The 19993-nt window shown below is 44.1% G+C and overlaps 1 protein-coding gene across 1 annotated transcript in view; it reads left to right on the top strand.

Annotated features, from left to right (window-relative positions):
- Positions 1-19993, top strand: part of NPC1 (NPC intracellular cholesterol transporter 1) — an 847233-nt gene that overhangs the window by 510557 nt on the left and 316683 nt on the right. The window contains exons 11-12 of the mRNA XM_069620902.1: positions 5063-5165; positions 18083-18272. Of these exons, the coding sequence (XP_069477003.1) occupies positions 5063-5165; positions 18083-18272 (293 nt within the window). The remainder of the gene's footprint in view (positions 1-5062; positions 5166-18082; positions 18273-19993) is intronic.

Raw genomic sequence — 19993 nt, 5'->3', positions numbered from 1 at the left:
TGTTCATGGTAATGGAAACATTTGCGCTTCAACCTTCACGTCTTTGTGGTTTCCATAAAGCCTACTAGTTAAAATAAGTCATACCCCTATAGCTAAACATACGTTAGTAGAACAGGATTGGAGCAAACAGATCTGCCCTCTTAGCTCATCTCCTCCCCATGTGGCACCACATTGATTCCCACTCCTCCTGCAAACAGTTTGCAATTAGTAAAAACATTTGAGCTGACCTCCGGTTCTCTAATAACTACCATTGGTCAGCACCATAACGTAAGGAAAACGAGACACCCTGAACTTGTGGGAAGGGAGACATTCACATGCAACCTGCAACCTTCACTTTAGTGGACACACAGAGTGCTGGTTACCTCTCAGGAACACCAGAACTTACTGTCTGATTTGTTCTTCGAGGAGCGCGGCTCCCTTCCAAAGCCCTGGTCCCATACCCGCTGGCCAAAGAGCAGTTAAGACTACCTTGGTGTTATGCAAGTGTTTCTCTGGATCAGGTCGACTTCCCCCGCTCCCACAAGCAGCCGTGGGACTGGCTTGCCGACCTTGATTATTTCACCCATTGCTGTCTCAGCGACTATGGTCTGCAGGAGATGAGGAGCTTGAGTTCAGCATCCCCCCTCCCTAGACCGTGGTGCACCGGTCATGTGTTTGTAGCAGGCCTTCTGGGTCAAACCCAACCTGTTGCATCCCCATAAAGTACGTTTACCTGTGGTTATCTCCTTCCACCTAGTTGCGCACACAGGTTCCTTGTGTTGATGTCATAAATATGGTGTGCCCCTCTACTTGTGCCCTTCCAAGCCTGATTAGATGGTTGACTTACAGCTCCCAGAGTCCCCTGGTAGCATCCCAGCCCGTCCCGCTTATTCCCTCAGTTAGTAGGTGCGCCCCACTCTCTGGGGCTAAATCAGCACCTTCATTATAGACTGAAGAGAACAAAAAAGAATTAAAGAGTGAGAAAGAAAACATGGCTAGCTGGAGTTCGAGAAAGTGAGGTAATAAAAGAAAGATTGACAGATGGGAGGAAGAAAATAATTGGTAGATGAAATGAAAGAAAGCATTAAAGACAACATTAGATTGGGCGATGAATTAAGAGCTGGAAAAAGAATGAAAGATGGAATGAAATAAATGATTGCACAGTAGAAAGACTGAACAAAATACAGACAAAAAGAATGAAAGATAACGAATGTGTAATGGAAAGATAGAAGGAAGGTAAGGAAAGAGACACAGATGGAATGAAGAAACGGTGGAACAATGGAAAGGACAGATGGAAAGGAAGATGGAATAATGTGAAGAAAATTATAAAGATGGGATTAAGAAAAATAGGAAGATGAAGTGAAGTTACGAATTTAAATGACAGACACATTAGGAAAGTGAAAGATGGAGAAACAAAAAAAGAGGAAGGAAGAAAATGGAAAGAGTAAACCTGTAGGGAAAACCAAGCCCTCTCAGCCAATTTGTAGGTGCAAAAAGTGTCAGTTCATTACATTGCGTGGAATGCAGTAACCAGCAACCTTTATTTTCCAGTATACACGCATTTCGTCAACCACTTTTTCATAGTGGGACTTTTCATCGCCGACCCTTTCATCGCCAACATTTTTTTTTTTAAAAAAAATTGTTTGGGGGTGGGTGTTTGTGCGGGTTGGGGTATGATTATTTAAGTAAGGGGGGGGTTGTGGGGGCGCTGCCCCCCCCATAAATAAAAAAATAAATAAAATAAAAATGTTGGCGATGAAAGGGTCGGCGATGAAAAGTCCCACTATCAAAAAGTGGTCGAAGAAATAACGTACAACCTATTTCCCTGTTTAAAATGAAGGAACTGAAATGCCCAGTGTTGAAATCAGTCATTTTGTAGTCCGGTAGTGCACCATCGGTGGACATCTTGAATACCTAATTCGGCCTTGAGCAGTTGACTTCGCCCTAGGATGATGCATGCTTGTGCTTCATGGAGTGTACTCCTGCTTGTCCATTATCGGTGTCAGTTGCACCTGATTCTTCTCTGTTGGTCACTTGTCCCTAGCGTTTCTCGGTTACATGTCTTTATAACAAATTAATTAATGAATTAACATATATATCAAAAAATAAATAACATGATACAGAATGGCATTTTCAATTTCTGCTAAGCTTGTTTAGTTGACCATTATTAATTAAGAAACTGTTCTCATCCTCCACAAAATAAATGAAAGAAAAGTAGGAAAAGTTATGTTTCTATTTGCCGTATTCTTTTTCTGCTGACATACCCTCCAATGGAAGGCATTGCACCCTATCAATAATCGGTAATTATACATTACTAGCAAACTATATGCAACAAATGTGGTGCCTACTAAGGGCACTGCTGCTTTGGTTCTTGTTCTCTAAGGTGCCACTGCTAATTACTTCAATTTTTTTTAAGGCAAGATTAATGACAAAGCCCCTTTTGAGGGCTGTATAAATGAACAAAAATTCACGCTACAATATTATGAATCTAGCCTGTGATGTCTATTTTTTAATATTGGTAATTGAAGGAGTACATATTAGGTTGATCACTTGTTAGGTGATGTATCTTAGGTGATGTAACTGTTTCTGAACCAACAGCAGACGGTGTGCTGGAAGAGACCTGTCTCTCATGATTGATGGGCCCACATTCACAATATATTCTTTCTGGATGGAGCAAAGATGTGACTAAGAAAACTTAGGTTTTGGTTGGCTTAAATCCACACTTTCAATTTACCGTAACAAAGGGAAAACAGAAATGTTTATAACTCCGGTGAATGAAGATGAAGCAATGGAATTAAACTACTTTCTGAGAAGACAAGAGGGCATATTTGGTTGGGACAGATTAAAAGGAACTGTAAGATTAGCCCAGGTCAGTTCGTTTGCTGTAGACAGAGGTCATTTTCTTTCTAAGTTATTGTAGCATTGTGCGTGTCCACCGCATCAGGTGATGCGCCAGCGCACCGAGACAGGACACGTGACCCGACCAATAAAGTCAGTTACATGTAACATCCTACACTGTGTGGTCGTGTAGTCATTTGGCTGGCGTGCATAGGCCCGCGTGCCCACCCACGGATCCAGGATCCGACAATGGCGACGAAGGTGAGAAAAGGAAGCATTGGCGGTGGTCTGGGCCTGTGAACACTTCCACTTGTTTCTGTTTGGGAAACCATTCACCATTCTCACAGACCACCAGGCCCTCACCACCATACTTGACAAACATTCTAGGTACCTTGAAATTGAAATACTACCAACCACATCAGGCCCGGCCGTGATCCTGGTGTTGGACCGGATCTTCTCAGCGTACGGGGTCCTAAAGGTGGTAAAGTCTGACAACAGACTCCCGTTCACCAGTAAAGACTTCCACGACTTTGCCAAATACATGGGATTCCACCACCAGAAGATTACGCCACTGTGGCCTCAAGCAAACGGGGCTGTCGAACGGTTCATGGCAAATGTCAAAAGAGCCGTCGGAATAGCAAAAATCACTTGCATGCCGGTCGAACAATCCCTGTGCCAGCTCCTATGGGACTACCAGAACACAGCCCATGGTTCCGCCAGAACCTGCCCGCCAGAATTCATGTTTGGCCACCCCATTTGATCAAGGTTCCCCCAACCGGCTCAGCCCATTGAGGGGAACTCGCAGGAATTGAGAAGGAAAGATGACCGAGCAAAGGACAAAATGAAGGACTACGCAGACCGCAGAAGTAGTTCTCGAGAAGTCAGCCTAAAGGTTGGTGACTGTTCTCATGCGACAAACTCAATCCCACAAGGACGCCCCCCGCCCCATTTGAACCTCAGCCTCCGACCAGCATTGGCCGGAAAGGATCCATGATCGCGGGTGAGAGCAGGCTGGAAGGTGACCTGGAATAGCTCATTCTTCAGGAAGGCATGCAGCAACCTACCACAGGCAGATCAAGCATGGAGTGAGGATGAAGCCTGTGTTATGGAAGAGTCCGGGTACACAGGAGATGAGAGTCCGATGAAGTGAAGCCTGTTGATCTCGAGGGAGAGCAGAATGAGGAACGTTCCAGTCCCCAAGCTAAGTACAGACCCTGCTGCACCATTCGGAGACCAAGACGATGGATAGAGGAAATGGGGTAGGACAATGTTATTTTGGGGGAGATGTAGCGTTGTGCGTGTCCACCGCAGGTGACAGGACATGTGGCCTGAGGTGGTGTGAGCGCACATCAGGCGGCAATAAAGTTAGTTACATGTTGCATCCTACACTGTATGGTTGTGTAGTGCTGGGGCGCATAGAGCTGTGCGCCCACCCGTGGATCTAAGATCCGGATGCTATGATGAACAAAGTACTGCCAAGATGGACTTTTACAGCCTCCTGTATGTACATCTGTGAATGTACAGTGCCTACTTGTACGGTTGTCACATTGCCACTTCTAGAGAACGGTGGCCAGCCATTATATCTTTAGCATTTCCTGGCAAGCTAAGAGTTATGCAGATGATTGTTCTTTTTTGTAACTTAATTTGATCCTCCCCCCCATGGACATTCTCATCCTAACGTTTTTTTATTAAATACGAGGGGACCAAAATAGGGCAAATTTGGGCCTTCCCTAAGCTACCAGTGCTACACTATCCATGTTCTCCATGTGTTGCTCAAATGCAAATGATGGGCGTAAAGATGGCGGAGGCTGGTTCAACGACATACTTGCTCCTCCCACACTCCCGTCTGCGCAAGTCTGCAAGGAGATGCATTAGGAAGAAAGATGCTCCTCCATTAAAGGCTTAAAGCATTTACCTGATCTCCTATGTAGGATTCAAGGATATTCAAATGAGAAGGGGATTGGGGTATAGAATGGCAAAGAAAATGGGGATGGTTGCAAAACCCACCCATCCCAAATGCTGTATGTAGACTTAAGTGCGGTGTGTCAAGAGTGCAGGAAGCAGATTGATTGTATTTTTTATAACGCTATGCAAGGTCTCTTCTGACCGAAATCTGTTTGTAGTCTCAGATGTTTTTATTGAAGTACCATGTTATTGTACAAGTCCACTAACGATTAGTTGTTTGCATATTATGCGTGAAAATGTTTCTTTTTAATATTTTATTTTCTTTTTGGCTTGTGCGTAGGGGACAATTACAACAACGCATCAGCACTTGTGATTACATACCCTGTGAACAATTACCACAACGACACAGACAAGCTGAAAAGAGCATTGGCCTGGGAGACTGAGTAAGTTTTGTTACACCCCCAGAATGTTATCTTTTTAGCCAGATCCATGTCTGCATACACCCACACATTACCCTTCGATAAATGCATAGCACCATCATGGAAGACTTCCTTTTGTTTGCTGTATATAGTAGTTTGTGGAGCAGCTTTTTTAAGCCTTTCCCTGAAGTAGTATACATGTATATATAAATATAATATTTTATAAACACATCCTGAAATGTATGGTGTGAGGGGCTTTTTTACTGATGGACCTTTGTAAGCTCCTTTCCATTACATTTCCTGTTGCTGCAGTTGGTCTATGGGGAAATTTGTTAGAACATGACTGACAATCATAATTTATCCATGTATTGTAGTTGTGGTAGCACGGTCACTCCCCTGGTTGCCAGGTGAGATGGGCATGTATTCTTCTTTAGATTGTTTTTGTCTTGTTCACCCGGTAACTTTTGAAACAGGGCATGCTTGTTCAAATGTTGTTTTCTTTTTTATTGGTGGATGACTGAAATAGTAGAAACCAGACATTGAGGTCATAGAGAAGATGCTAACGTGCAGATTGGAAGGGAATTTTCCTACCAAAAAAGGACAACGGGTAACAGAGTGCACTTCCATGGTCCCAGGTGTTGTATTGAAATTCTGGATGTCCGAGAGATGACTAGCAGGCTGATTCTGTTTTCAGGTAATTTTATCGCTCCTAGCATATAACAAAAAAAGGGGGCACAAGGCGCAGGTCCTACCAGACCCTTGGTGGTCTGCTCCAACTGCCAAATCTGAAACCTATAGATGGAACAAATGCCTAACTTTTTACAGCATCACCTACTCGTGACATGCCCTAAACATTCAATTCTTCCAAAGACCCGCAGGACAGAACACATCCTCCTTTGAATTGAATAAAAAAGGGCGACTCAATACAAACCCCAGGGTTGTGTGATGAATCTAAGCCACCCTTTGAGGCTAGGGAGATTATCCCACTAAGGGGTCTGGGTAAGTGGGACCTCACTGGGATTGACTCCCCTATAGGGGACGATTACCCCGATTCCCAAGAGGAACTTACTATGAGAGAAACACTATCCGTTTATATGGGAATTAATATGCCTGCACTTACTGATGTAAGACAGTGTCTCGACTTTTGACATCTGTCAAAAAACAGCAACTACTCCGGTCCCATAGGCTCCCTTACAACCTCTACCGATCATTGAGGTACCTTTTTCACGCATAGCAATGAACATAGTTGGCCCTTTTAGAAATATCCAAACTTGGAAACCAACTCATTTTGGTAATTGTTGACTAAGCTACTCAGTATCCCAAGCATTCTCCCTTAGGAACAACACAAGTAAACAAATCCTAAAACATCTATTGCCATTCCTTTCCTGAGTAGGATTCCCAAAGGAAATCCTCATGGATCAAGCTATCACCTTTATGTCAAAGATTATGTAGGAGGTGAAATAAATTCTCCAAATTAAAACCATTCCTGCATAGTTGTATCACCCTCAGGTCAATGGACTGGTGCAAAAGTTTAAATCGAAGCTTAAAAAGGATATTACATAATCTGGTAGACACAGATGTCTATAATTGGGACGTCATGATGGCCTGGGCTCTCTTCACAGTCAGAAAAACACCTCAAGCGTCTCTAGGCTACTCCCCATTTGAGCCATTATACGGAAGGGAACTTCGAGATGTACTCAACATGTTGAAAGAAACCTGGAAGGAAAGCAAAGAAGCCACTTTGTTCAGCTCCCAAGCAGCACATAAACGTAAAGCTCATATGACTGCTGCCGGGGAAATTGTGAAACATCTAGGCAAAGACCAAGAATATCGAAAGACTTTACATGACAAGCAAGCAGTAGCCCGATCCTTCTCCATAGGTGAAGCTGTCTTAGTTCCCCTTCCCACCTCTGGAGAATAAGATGCTCTCTAAATGGTATGGTCCCTATAAAAGTCTAGAGAGAAGCATTTCTCTAAATGATTTAATTTCCCAAACAGGAAGGATCAAAAGATGCAAATATATTACATAAACCTATTAAAAGAATGGAAGGTCGGTGCAGAAGAGGAAACTAAAGTGACCATGGCCACCTTCCTTACTGATTCAGACGTATAGAATAAGCTAATGCCTAAACATTTACCACTCTCCCAACAAGAAGACTTCAGTGATTTATTAAGACATTTTCCAGACGTCTTTTCTGAACATTACAGTAGAATGAGTAACTTTTTTCACTCCATTGGAACTCCCACCGGACAAACGGTAAGCCTGAAGCCTTACCGGATCCAGAGGCTGAACTAGACAAAATGCTCATGGCTGATATCATTGAGGTGTCGGAGAGCTCCTTGTCTTCTCATTGTTTTCGTGGCCAAACCAGATCAGAGCTGGAGGTTTTGTATCGATTTCAGGAAGCTTAATTACCTCTCCAACTTACAAAATTGCCCCATATCCAGAATCGAAAAGCTCATTGAGAAGTTGTGGTCATCTAAATACATTTCGACCCTTGACTTAACCTAAAGGATATTGGCAGGTGCCCTGCTTTTCCACCCCTCAGGGCGTATTCCAGTTTAAGGCTTATGGACAAATCTTAAGACCCCACTCTAGTTTCTCTGGTGCATATTTGGATGACATTGTTATGCATATGAAGACCTGGCCTGTACACCTACACCACCTCTGTGAGCTTACGTGCCCTCCGGAGAGAAGGGTTAAAAGCAAATGAGAAAACAAAAATACCATCTTGCCCAGGAGGCTGTCAAATACCTGGGCTACTTTGTAGGAATTGGATTAATCAAACCTCAAGTGGAGAAAGTCAAATAAGTACAGCTAGAACGAAAAGGGACAATCGACTTTCCCTAGAGTTGCCTGGCTACTACTGAAGGTTTATTCCTAATTACTCAACTCTGGTCGTCCATTTTACAGACAAATTGAAGCACTCACAACCCCAGAAAAAAGATCTGCAAAGTTTCAGTAACCAGACCTAAAAATTCCAGATTTTAATAAGGAATTCATCCTTCAGACGGATGCTTCGAAGGTCGGATTCGGGGCAGTATTATCCAAAGAATACAATGGGATGGAACACCCCATACTATATACCAACCGGAAACTCTTTCCACTGGAACAATCATATGCCACAGTATAACAATATTAAAACTATGGCATTCGACAGGTCAGAAATTCTGTCTCGTGACGGACCACTCACCCCTAACCTGGATGAGCATTAGGAAAGAGTCTAATGCCATAGTTATGAGATGGTTTCTGGACTTAAAACCCTTTTGTTTTATGGTAGAACACAAAAGAGGTGTAGAACAAGTAAATGTGGACTTCCTTACTGTGGAAGGTGGGGTACACTCGCTTAACGGGAGGGCTATGGGATGAATCTAGGGTATTCAGCCTTTCTCCCCGCAGGGGCTCCCCTTTGAGGTTAGGGAGGTGAGCCCACTTAGCATGACCCTACCTAGGGGTCTGGGCAAGTGGGACCTCACTTGGAGTGACTTCCCTCTTGGGGACAAGGAATCCAAATCCTAAGACTAACTCTCTGAGAGACACACTATCTGCTTATATGGGAAATAATATGCCTGCACTTACCGATGTATCGCCAGTAGTAAAATTCCCACCACCTTGGCTTTAGACAATGCTGGTTTTCACATAACCAACCAAGAGAAACAAAACGCCCCTTTAAGAGCCAGCGGCAAACTTGAAGAACCCAACAAGAGGCAAAGGGAACCTTACGCAAAGGAGAGCCTCTGATGAAGGAATGTCCTGGAGGGGCTGAGAGCTGTTGGGGCGCAGAGCCAGCGGCAGCATCGAAAGAGCAGAGACTCACGCAGGGACACTCGCATAGAGCGCAGTGGAGCAACTGCTGCAGTGAAGGGGTCGAGAGAACCGTCATGCTTGGTGGCGTTATCACGGGTTCCCCTGGTGGGCTTGCAGCCCACGAAAGAGCACTGATACCGATTGCATTCAGAAGCATGAGTACTCCCTTCCGCCTGTGTGCCCGGAGACTGCTGAGACAGGCAGGTTAAGAAATGGAGACGCTGAGAGACTGAAGAGGGAAACCACAGGAAGACACCCTGATGAAATGCCAAACCCCATGGGCCAGCCCAATACTGAAGAAGGTAGCAGGGTGGTCCAGGGAAGGGGAGGCAACTAGAAACAAGTGAAGTCATTGTGAATGTGGGTTACAGGAGCCAGAAAAACCTGAAGTGTGAACATTGGCCAGGGCCAAAGTGTTGTCAAACATAAGGAATCACAAAGGCCTGCGGGGGCCTAAAAGAGACACTGGGAACATAATTAATAGAATCGAATATGGAGGATTCAACCTATTACAGTAAAAAGCACAAGAAAAGCATACCAGGAATTGGGGAAAGGATACTAGAAGGATCCCCATGTGTAAAGATGTTAAGACTTTAAATGTATACCACGGGTGCAAGGAGGATTTTTTTTACTCTAAAAAAGCAACCCTTTTTTTCATTGGAACTAGAAACACTACCCCGAGAAGAAGCCCACTGAGTTCAGCCAAGGGAAGTCTTAGCCAGAACCACAGTGCTCTGGTCTTTAGGTTCTTTTACGATAGTGCTAGGGCCAGATGGAATTAGGTTTTAGGTTTTGGATGGATGACTGACGAGCACCCGTAGTTTAGTTTCTTAGGCAGGGACAATCCCCTTAGCGATGGAGATTGATGGGCCTTTTCTCATTTTATGTAATAAAGAACATTTGAAATGTCCTCAGTGCATATGCATCTGACTCCTCCTGGTTAGCCACATTTGTTAGATGATAAAACTACAATGGACGGAATTGAAACTCTGCCATGTGACATTTGTATTTTATTAATTTATAAAGCATGTTCGCCAAAGCGCTGCACAAAATAAGTTCAACAAATTGCGCAGAATTCAAGTATTCTAATAAAAAAATAACACCGGGAAGAGAATAGATGAAAGCAAATGAGTCGGAGCTGAGAGTTAAGGAGAAATTATTTAAGACGAGTATGAAAAAGTGGTAGTGATGGTGAGGATCTAACATCAAGGTGGAGAAAGTTCCAAAGCTTGGGTGCGAGCAGAGAAGAGTAGCGGAAAATGGACTGTGCACAAGGGGGCTTAGTAGAGAGTAAGAACTGATTAGCAGCCTGAATCCTAGGAGGTACATAGGATGAAAGCAGCGAGGAGAGATAAGGGCGAGCAAGGCCATGGATGATTTTGTAAACGATGGTCAAAGTGGAACAGTATGCAGTTGCCAAACGTGAGTCGGCATAGAGAGCGGAGACGGGACAAGACTGAAGACCGGGGAGAGCAGACAATTGCCCGAATAGCAGAATTCAAGATGGTATGCCAAGGGGCAAGAGGGTAGGAAGGGAGACCAATTAGAAGAGAGGAACAGTAGTCATGCAGAGAGAAGATAAAGAGTAGTTAAGACAAGCTTAGTTGCATTGAATAACAGGAAGGGCTGATCCAACGGATGTTGAACAGCTGAAAATGACATGACTTGGAAATAGCGGGCGATATGAGGAGTGAAAGATATGGAAGAGTCGAAAATAAGCCCCAAGTTACAAGCGGCAGGACCAAGAGAAAGTAAAGAGTGGGGAAAGGGATGGAGGAGGGTAGAGGGGGGACGGCAGAAGAAGGGAAGCAGAACTTAAGTTTTAGAAGTGTAAGAGAAAGAAAATGATTGTTCATCCAAGATGGCACAGCCACAGACTGAGGTATTAGTATGGAGGAAGTCAGAAAATAAAGGTAAAGAGACAAATATTTGGGAATCATCTGTGTTAGGCAGAATCCTGTGCAGTTCCCTTGGGGACCACTGCAAAAAGATTAAGACTACAGGAGTAAGCAGTAAACCCAATTGGTAGCAGTCTGTACCACCCAGATTTACCTGGTAGCTGTGGCTGAGCAGTCAGACTTCTCTCAAGAAGAGTAGGGCTCTATAGAGTATACACAATAGGGCTAAAAACACAGTAGAGCAAACAAACACTGACCAGAGCTTTGTATAAAAAGTATATAATTATTTATTTAAAACACACTTAATCAAAAGCAAGTTAAAACACAGTCCGTATACACACCTCCCTTGATAACTATTAGACAAGTCAGAGTTAAAACACCACGATTTGTTAAAACAGATGTGAGCGTGTAACCTAGATGGCACTCCAATAGTTAAGTTAAAGGGAGAGAAAAAGGCAGAGTATAGAAATAAAACAGGTCCCAACACTTTTAGGAGTTCTCAGCAAGGGAATAAAGGCAGTATATACTGTAGAGCCAAAGTTCATAGGCCAGGCCCACTTTAAATGGAGCAAAGCGAAATGTGCCCAGGATCACACGGTTTAAAATGCACTAAAAGTCTTTGCAGAATGTTCAAAAGAGGGTGGGGTGATTCAAGAAGGTAAAGTTAGAAGGTCTGGGGCCAACCCAGTTGGAAAGTCAAGGATTTAAGGGTCACCTTGGGCAAACCGAAGAAAGGGAGGCCTGGCAGAACACAGTACCTTAAAGAGAGAGGAAGCTCCAGCGGTGGCAGTTGTTCCTGGCAGTGGTTGCAGTTCGTTGTTTCGACCAGGGGATGAGAGGATCTCGTTGAGGAGGAAACGTGGAGTCGTTGCACTGCACAGGGATGAAACCAGCCGCGGAGTTTGTCGGTAAAAGGTGCTTTCCTTTTATTCGCGGTCAAAGTGGAAGCTTGGCTATCCGGCCGCCGGGGTGCTTGGCACGGCCGATTCGACCAAGAGACGTCTTTGGAAGGCGAAAGGGGTGAACTGGTTGATCCCACCAGCTCAAAGGAAGAAGATTCGTCCAGCAGAAGATCTTCTCTTGTCGTCAGGAAAGTGGCGAGTTCGTTGCAGCAGGGCTTCACCGGTGTGTCGTTGTTGCAGATAGCTCGGCTTCTTCCCTCTTCGGATTCTTAGGTCCTGTGGCGACTTCTGAAGTTCCAGTCCCAAAGGCCCTGCTTTTATGCAGAAAAAACCCCATTCAACAGCCTAGCTGTCACTCACACATGCTAAGTGGTGAGCCGGGCGGCCCACCACCGGGCCAATCAGAATAGAGTTCTGGCAAAAAGACCCAACCATTGATTTAATATTAAATAAACCAGCGGTATCTCTAACATTGCACCAAAAAGTGGTGCATTTAAAATCAATGGGAAAATCCCATAGGAAATATTCCGGTGGAATATTTTGCGTGGTAACCACTGCCACCAGCCAGAAACTCAACAAGGGGGGACCGGACAGTGCCCCCTTGGAAACAGACCCAGGGGCAATTGAATGAACCTCTTCCAGTACTTCCACAATATGATGTACTGGTTCTGTTCACAATTTTGGACTAGTAAAGTCAATGGTGACTTTACATGCCCTGGGAGACAGCAGTCAGTCCCAGGGTATGGAGTATGTTTGGGGGGTCACTATGACACCCCTGTGTTACTGCACTGAGGGTGCTGTGTAACACATACCCAAAAACAGATGATACCCTATGGAGAAAAAAAAACATAGCCCATAAGCACATACAAAGTCAGACATACCTCAAATCATGCCTAAGAGTGGGAGGAAAAGAGTCTCCCTCTTAGCAGGAGAAAAAAACAAACCCCAAAAATCCAGCAAAGCTGCTGGGGGACTCACTAGGTTTGGGGAAATTAGCCTTATAAGAGAATTCTCCCCAGCACTCTGCATAAACGTGGGATGATAACCAAAAGAGGAAATGAGGGAGGATAAAGGGGTGGTATGAAGAGAGAACAGAAGAAGGCCAAGCACGGAGCCTTGACGGACACCATGAGGGGCAGGGTAGAGAGAAGTTCTACCAGACCAAGAAATCGAGAAGGAGCGATCAGTAAGATGAGAAGAAAACCAGTGTAAAACAGAGCCAGAAAACACAAACGAAGATAGAGTGAAGAGAAGGGTAGGATGATGCACTGTATGAAATGCTGTAGATGGATCGTTAAGAATAAGGATGGAAGAGCGTTGGAAATACTTAGTTGTGCAGTTTCTGTAGAATGCTCATGACGAAAGCCAGATTGGGAGGGAGAAGAGAGCGAGTTGGAGTCGAGTTAGGATGATACCTGTGTATAGACCACCTGTTTGATTAACTTGGAGAGGAAAGGGGGAGCAGAGATGGGACGCAAACGAGAGGGGGAGGTAGGATCAAGGAATGGCTTCTTTAAGATGGGGATGACAGTAGCCTTCTTGAAAGAGAATGGCAAAATAGCAGGGAACAGGGAGCAATTAATAAGGGAGGTCAAGCAAGGTAGTAACAAGGGGTAGATTTTTGGGATCAGAATGGAGGGAATCGGATCCGAGAGGGAAGCAATGGGATGAGCATGAGTAAGAAAGTGAGCGGTGGTGGAATCAGAGGGGGGGTCAAGCGAAGGAAGAGACAGCATGGTCAGACGGAAAAGAGGTGGCTAGAAGAGAGGCAAGAACGAAGTTTGGAGAGCTTGTCAGAGATGAAGGTGGCAAAATCAGACCGGAGTTAAAGGAGCTAGCAGTGTGGGGTTGTGAGGAGGGGTAAAGGATTTAAGAAGGTGAAAAAGTCGACTAGGGTGGGAAGATTATGAAAAAGAATGAGATCAGAATAGTAAGTCTTTTTTTTACCAGTAAGAGTGAGGAGTCATAAGAGGAGTGCAGAGATGAGAGAAGTACCATTGTGTTTTTTTTTTTTATTCCACTTACGTTCTGCCTGTCGGAGAGAAGAATAGAGTGAAAAGTTCAGGGGAAAGGCAAGGTTGAGGAGGCAGTGAAAAGGCTTAGAAGCATGAAATTCATCAAGGGTATTTACAAGATTACAGTTCAAGGAGAATAGTGCGTCATAAGGAGAAAAAAGAGAAGTGTGTAGGGGAGGGAGGCTAATAGAGTGGGAACAAAAGTAGAGAGATTAAAGGCAGGAAAGATTGTGACTCGAGCAGAGAAGGTTGGAGGGAGAGAGGGGGGGTATAATAGGAAGAAGGGGGTGGAGGAAGAGAAAAGCAAATGGCCAGAGGCTGGAGAGGGGAGAGAGACTGCATCAGAGCGAAGAGGGGTAGAAGAGAAAATTAGGTCTAAAGGGGAACCAGACATCTGTGATGGGAGAGAAGAGCTGAGAGAGATTGTAGGTACCCAGTAATGGGAGAAATTGAGAGGATGCATGAGAGGTAAAGATTAAAGTCCTCTAGGAGAAAAGAGAGACAAGAAGGGAGAAGAGCAGATAAGAGATTCAAGATCATAGCAGAAAGAGGCAAGAGGGCCGAGAGGATGATGGACAATACGAAATGTCAGAGTGAAGTTTAGAGAAATAAATAAAATGATATTCAAATGAAGGAAACTGTGGCAAATAGCGAGCAAGGGGTTGGAATGTAAGAAGTATGATATAAAATGCCAGTCCTACCTCCGCGACTGGAGGTCTGAGGAGAATGTGAACATTTGGTGGTAGAGGAAAAGAGATGACTTCAAATTCTGAGCTGGCACTGCGTGTTTTAATTGCTGTACTTTCAATGTTGTCTTTAGGAGACGGGTAGTTATAACATGTAAGTGGGGTGCAGACTCACAGTTTAGTGCCTCCGTACTGTGCACTCAAAATGTGAAATGAACAAAAAGACCTAGGCTCAATAGCCTTCGGTGTGGGTTGCACACACGATCATCCACTATGTGGTTAATGTTCTCATAAATTAATTCTTCTCAAGTGTTGATTCAAATTCTTCAATAGTTCACCAAATAGATCATAGATAGCGGTTCGATTCTTTTTTTTTGTCTATTTTAATTTTAAAAAACAATCGCGCAGATGTTAATCAGACCAATGCATTTCAGACAATATCTGTCCTTGGGGTCTATAGTGTTCATCTGGTAACAATCAAATCATCTGGTAACAATCAAACAGTAGTATGCACAATTATATTAACAGATCGAAGGTATAATTGTAAGTCACAAATTACAGCGTAAGTACACAGAGCAGTAATGGCAAATGTACACGTGACGAACACATAGACAACATGTAGGAAAAAGAAAACATACATGAAATACAAAGCGCATCTTAATTTCTAGGCACTCTCTGTAATCATTAACACTGTTAAAACTTTTTGTGATAATCCAGATGCATTTACTATAACCACCATCGTCAGGTAGTGTAATAGTTGTGACTCGCCTGCGCTGCTGTAAAGGATAAACCACTCAGTTGTCAAGGGGATGACAAAGCAAGTGCGAACATCGACTCGAAAATATGAAAAAAGGGGGCGGCCATCTTAAACTAGTATGATGGCAGCAATACATTATTGAAATGGTCATTGGAATAAAGTTAACAATGATCAAATGTGCAGTGAGCACATCAGATCGATCGTGATACCTATTAGAAAATTACTTAACTTACCAACTATGATAAAACCAAAAAAACACCACTTGTGTTCTATACAGAAAGAACTAAAACCGGTAGAACTCAAAAGGTGATATAATACGTGTTGGGGCATGCCGTCACTAATATTACACGATAATGACAGATGACCGTGTAGGAAATCTTGACCCCTAACTAAACTCCTACCGTGTTCACTGTTCGTTTTAAAACTGACATCGATCTGTGTAAACACCTCTAAATATGTAATGCCAATTAACCTGGTCGACGCAAAAATTGTTAAATATCAAAACCCCATAGTGTGCTCTCTTAGGGTTGCTATCTGTATACGTCAGCCATGTATCACAACTTAGTGGTATCGTGCCAATACCCATTTACTGTTCTTGTGTATTCCCCCTTGCATGTATACTAAACCTATTCGGATTAGCTGCTCTCTATTACCGCCTACGGGGGTGAGTGGAGCTTGTCATTGGAGCTCTTATTAACGTTAGTGTCTGCCTATATAATATATATATATAATACATATATATAATCACAAAAGGATATATGGAAGAGAGGCTGGAGTAGCAGAGTTTGAGGGGAGAATCCACGTGTCTGTGACACATCGGAAATGAAAATTAAGTTGGAATAAAGTATCGAGGAAGATTTGTTACGCGCATTAAGCAGCCCAATGGTGTTTGGGGGTGGGGACTGAGAGGAACGGATGACATTGCATGTCGAGGAGAGGGGTGTCGAGCTCTCTGGGCAATCGAGAGAGAGGGGGATTGGAGAGGGCATGAGAGCTGGAGTAGAGGCTGAAGAGTATAGCAGAGACCAGAGAAATAAGACTGAAAGTGAAATTGAATTGCCACAGCATGAACAGAGAGCCCTTTCGAGAGGGTGGTGGCAAGGGGCTGAGCTGGGTGAGGGTGCGACATTGTAGCACACAGGATACTAACATAGCATTAGTTAGAACTTGCATTAAGTGCAACTTCAGAGTTGTCTATGACCTATAATGGAAGTGCCCAGACAAATGTCTCACCTTACATAAAATGATGGGGGTCTAACTTCGATATGGGAGGTTTCTTAACTTGAGATAGGGCTCGGGAAAGAGGACAGGTAAGCATGTACTTCCAGGGCTCGAAATTAAGGTTGGATACACAGGTGCTAAAAGCGGCTCCTGGGTATCAAGCATTAACCAGAGGCCAGGAGCTAGTACATGGCATTCCACAAATGTACCATCCTCATGAGACGTAAACATAGCATGTTGTCCATTATTTATGACCTCTTATACTTTAAATGGTGTATGGCTGTTTCTTAATATTTATTTTTAGATGGTCCAAAATGCACGCAGTTACATTCACACAGGTGTTTGTTCGGCATTCCATTGGCCTCAGGAGCCAAAAGTAGTTCTTGGTAGCTGTTGCTGTCAAGCTAACCATGCTCTTCTAGGCTACAAGCAGGAGCTGCATATCTCCTCTCAATATCGAACCCTGACTTACTTGGTCTCCACCTTCAGAGAGTCTTCAAAAACTAGGCCTGCTGCTGCCTGATCTGTGGGTGAATGAAGGAGGAAGATTTTTGCTGAACTGAAAACAGAATTGTTGTAACTTAAGTAGTGAAAACAAGGCACTGACTGTGTGATGTCCATTGTGAGAGGGGAGTACACAGCATAAGGTGGTTAGAATGACCCAAAAGAAAAACCAGTATGTCCCTATAAAGGACCTCATTATTATGGTTGTGTATTTGTGTAATGCAGCCTCACTGGCTAAAGATTATGATTGAGACCCACCATTGGCGAATTTGCATAAAATTGAGTTGCTGGAGTCCTGGCCAATCTGCTTCTAGAAGGTTGGTGAGTGTCTCGATTGGGAATAAGAACCTGGAGTGGATTCCCACCTCCCTCAAAAGGACAAGGCACTTGAATTGTAACATATCTGTTTTTAAGTAATAGAAATAAAGATGGTCACTTTAGCTTCGTTGAGCAGGGAGGCATCTGGGTAAAATAGTGAGGTGCATGCTTGCAATTCACCATCACAGTTAAGTTGCTCATGAGAGGTGAGAGCTTGTACGGAATGGCAAATTGTTTTCCTACCAGGTATGGGTCTTCATGCGGAATTAGTACAAATATTAGAGCAGACATCTAACGGAAAACATGAAATGGGTTTCATAGAATTGAGGCTAGAGTGTCAACAGAGTCCTGTCCTATTAGGTTGGAGTGAGCTGGGCCTATGGACTAAAGCTTATTGTCACTGTGTTCCACATCATCCAGGCCACACTGTACTCCAACCTCCCCCCAACCAACTGAAGACACTTATCAAAAGTGAAGGAGTGTCGTGGCAGGTGGAACAAGAGGGCTGTCTGCCTTAGTTCAAGTCAATGTATTGCCAACATGCACAGCCTGTCTGCAAATAGGAGATGGCTACTTCAGTGTCCAGCATTGCCAGACTGTTTCCCAAATGTGAAATGTACTGACAAGAGCCACAATGGAACTGAACTGGTGTGATTTACTGAGTGCTCATCCCACCCAGAAACCTAGAGCGCAGGACAAACTGTTTTGCATGGGCTCCCTTGTGACAAAGATAAATGTGTGGGTGTGTATGTAATATTTTTTGTTGAAATTCTGGGTCATTTCATTGCCAATGTTTATCCCATTACCAAAAACTCCTTGCGTTAATCCTCAGGTTCATCCGTTTTATGAAAAGCTACAACAATACCAATTTGAATATTTCCTTCTCTTCTGAACGGAGCATTGAAGACGAGATAAACCGTGAAAGCAATGGCGACTTGTTCACGGTTGGAATCAGCTACGCAGTTATGTTTCTGTACATATCTTTGGCATTGGGGAACATTAAAAGCTGCGCAAGACTTCTGGTAGGTAGAATTTATTTTACAGATTTGTGTTTACAGATTGTAAGGTTGCGAGAGTGACACACAGGTGGCATGGTTGTTGGCACATACTTTTATTAATGTGAAAATCAAAGAGAAAATCCATCTCTCCCTAGTGTAAGAGGGGTTTCTCAGCCTCACTAAAACACTAAGGATTCTGACAGGATGTCCATGAAATCAAGAGTCCTCTGCCCTGTGTCAAAACCCTATTGCTATCCCTTACACTTGTAATTAAACTAAAGAGGAAGTGGATCTTCTTGGTCCAGAAGAATGGCTCCCTTCTTCTGGACAATGGCTCCCAGTTCCTCTTGTTAGGTAGGATCTTTGCCTGGGAAATGGCTCGCTTATCCAGGTCTCAATCCCTTTTCAACGTACAGTGTTCCAGGTTGAAATGTCAAATAAGCAGCAAGGTTCTCAGTTCAACTCAAAAAGGTAAAGTTCCACCTCAAACGTCAACATTCCTTATTGCAACATGTAATTTCTTCACTATTGGGTTCCTGGAGAATTCACCCTTCTCCAGGCCTCCTGCTCTCACTGTTTTCACAATGCCAGGGGAATGACTCCCTTCTACTGGCCTTCTCTCAGGCTTTCTTTGCAGTTCATAATACAACTTCCCCTTGGTTTTCTCTCAATTCGGGTAGGGTCTCAACTGACCATTTCTGGTTCTCTCTTCTTCCTGGGTTCTCCTACCAGTCCCAGACTGAGGTTGACGTCTCTCGGGGCCCCTCTGTAGTTTCCACAAACCTCTTGGGTCCTTAACACCTTTCTGGCAACCCGCGTACATGTGTGCATGGTCCGCAAGGGTTCAGGTTTCTCCTGGGCGTCTGCTAATAGCCTTGGCTTCCTGCAACTTCCGTGGACCTGTTCTATGATGCAGTGGCTCTGCAGCCTCAGACTTCCTCCCGTTGTGCTGTTCTTTCCCGGCACCTCCCAGGCTTTAGGAACACCTGGAGCTTCCGTCTGCCAGACTGCCAGACTGTCCCTCGTTCTTGGACCAGATTCGGACCGCTCGACTCCCTCTGATGCGTCCTGGTATGCTTCCTCTTTCTACACCATACCGTTGTTCGCTCTTGCTGCTCCTCCAGGAACAGCTAGACAAGTAAGTCGGTTAGTCCCTCTTTGGTTTTGATTGGAGAATTCCACAAAAAGCTAGACTGCTGCATCATGTTCTTGTTGGTGAGCGTCCTTGTTCCATGCCTCCTCCTCATCCAGGTCCTTGTCCATGAAGGTCTATGAGAGTAGTCTCCCTTGTCTCGGTACTAATGAGAGGGGTAGACTGACAAACAATCATAGGGGTAAATGAAAAGGAACTAGTGTCAAAGGGAGGCTATTATTAGGGTTTGGTTAGGCGTCAAAATACAGCATTCTCCTGCTGTGTCCTCCCTGTATCCCAGAAGGGGAATCCCTCCCCATGATATACTTCCGCTATGTTCTACCCCAGAGTGACTATTAAGTAGCAGTTTCGCCTCACTGGCCTCATGAGAAGGGTTGCCCCCTCAGGGAGAAGGGATGACACCGCAGGATTCGTCACAAGATGTAACCATGCATTTAAATATTACAATGTTTCAATATGGCTTCATGAGGAAATCCTTATGTTCCTTTTAAACATGAAGTGCTGAATTTGGCAGTGTGTGAGTACTTATCAAGATAGATTCAAGATATTTGTGATCTTGTTCTAGGCACAAAAGGCCAGGACATATATTCCT

Source organism: Ambystoma mexicanum, chromosome 5q (genome assembly GCF_040938575.1).
Source record: "Ambystoma mexicanum isolate Mex_15411 chromosome 5q, UKY_AmexF1_1, whole genome shotgun sequence".
NCBI lineage: Eukaryota > Metazoa > Chordata > Amphibia > Caudata > Ambystomatidae > Ambystoma > Ambystoma mexicanum.
Note: the sequence above shows the minus strand (reverse complement) of the source record. Positions and strands in the feature narration are given on the sequence as shown.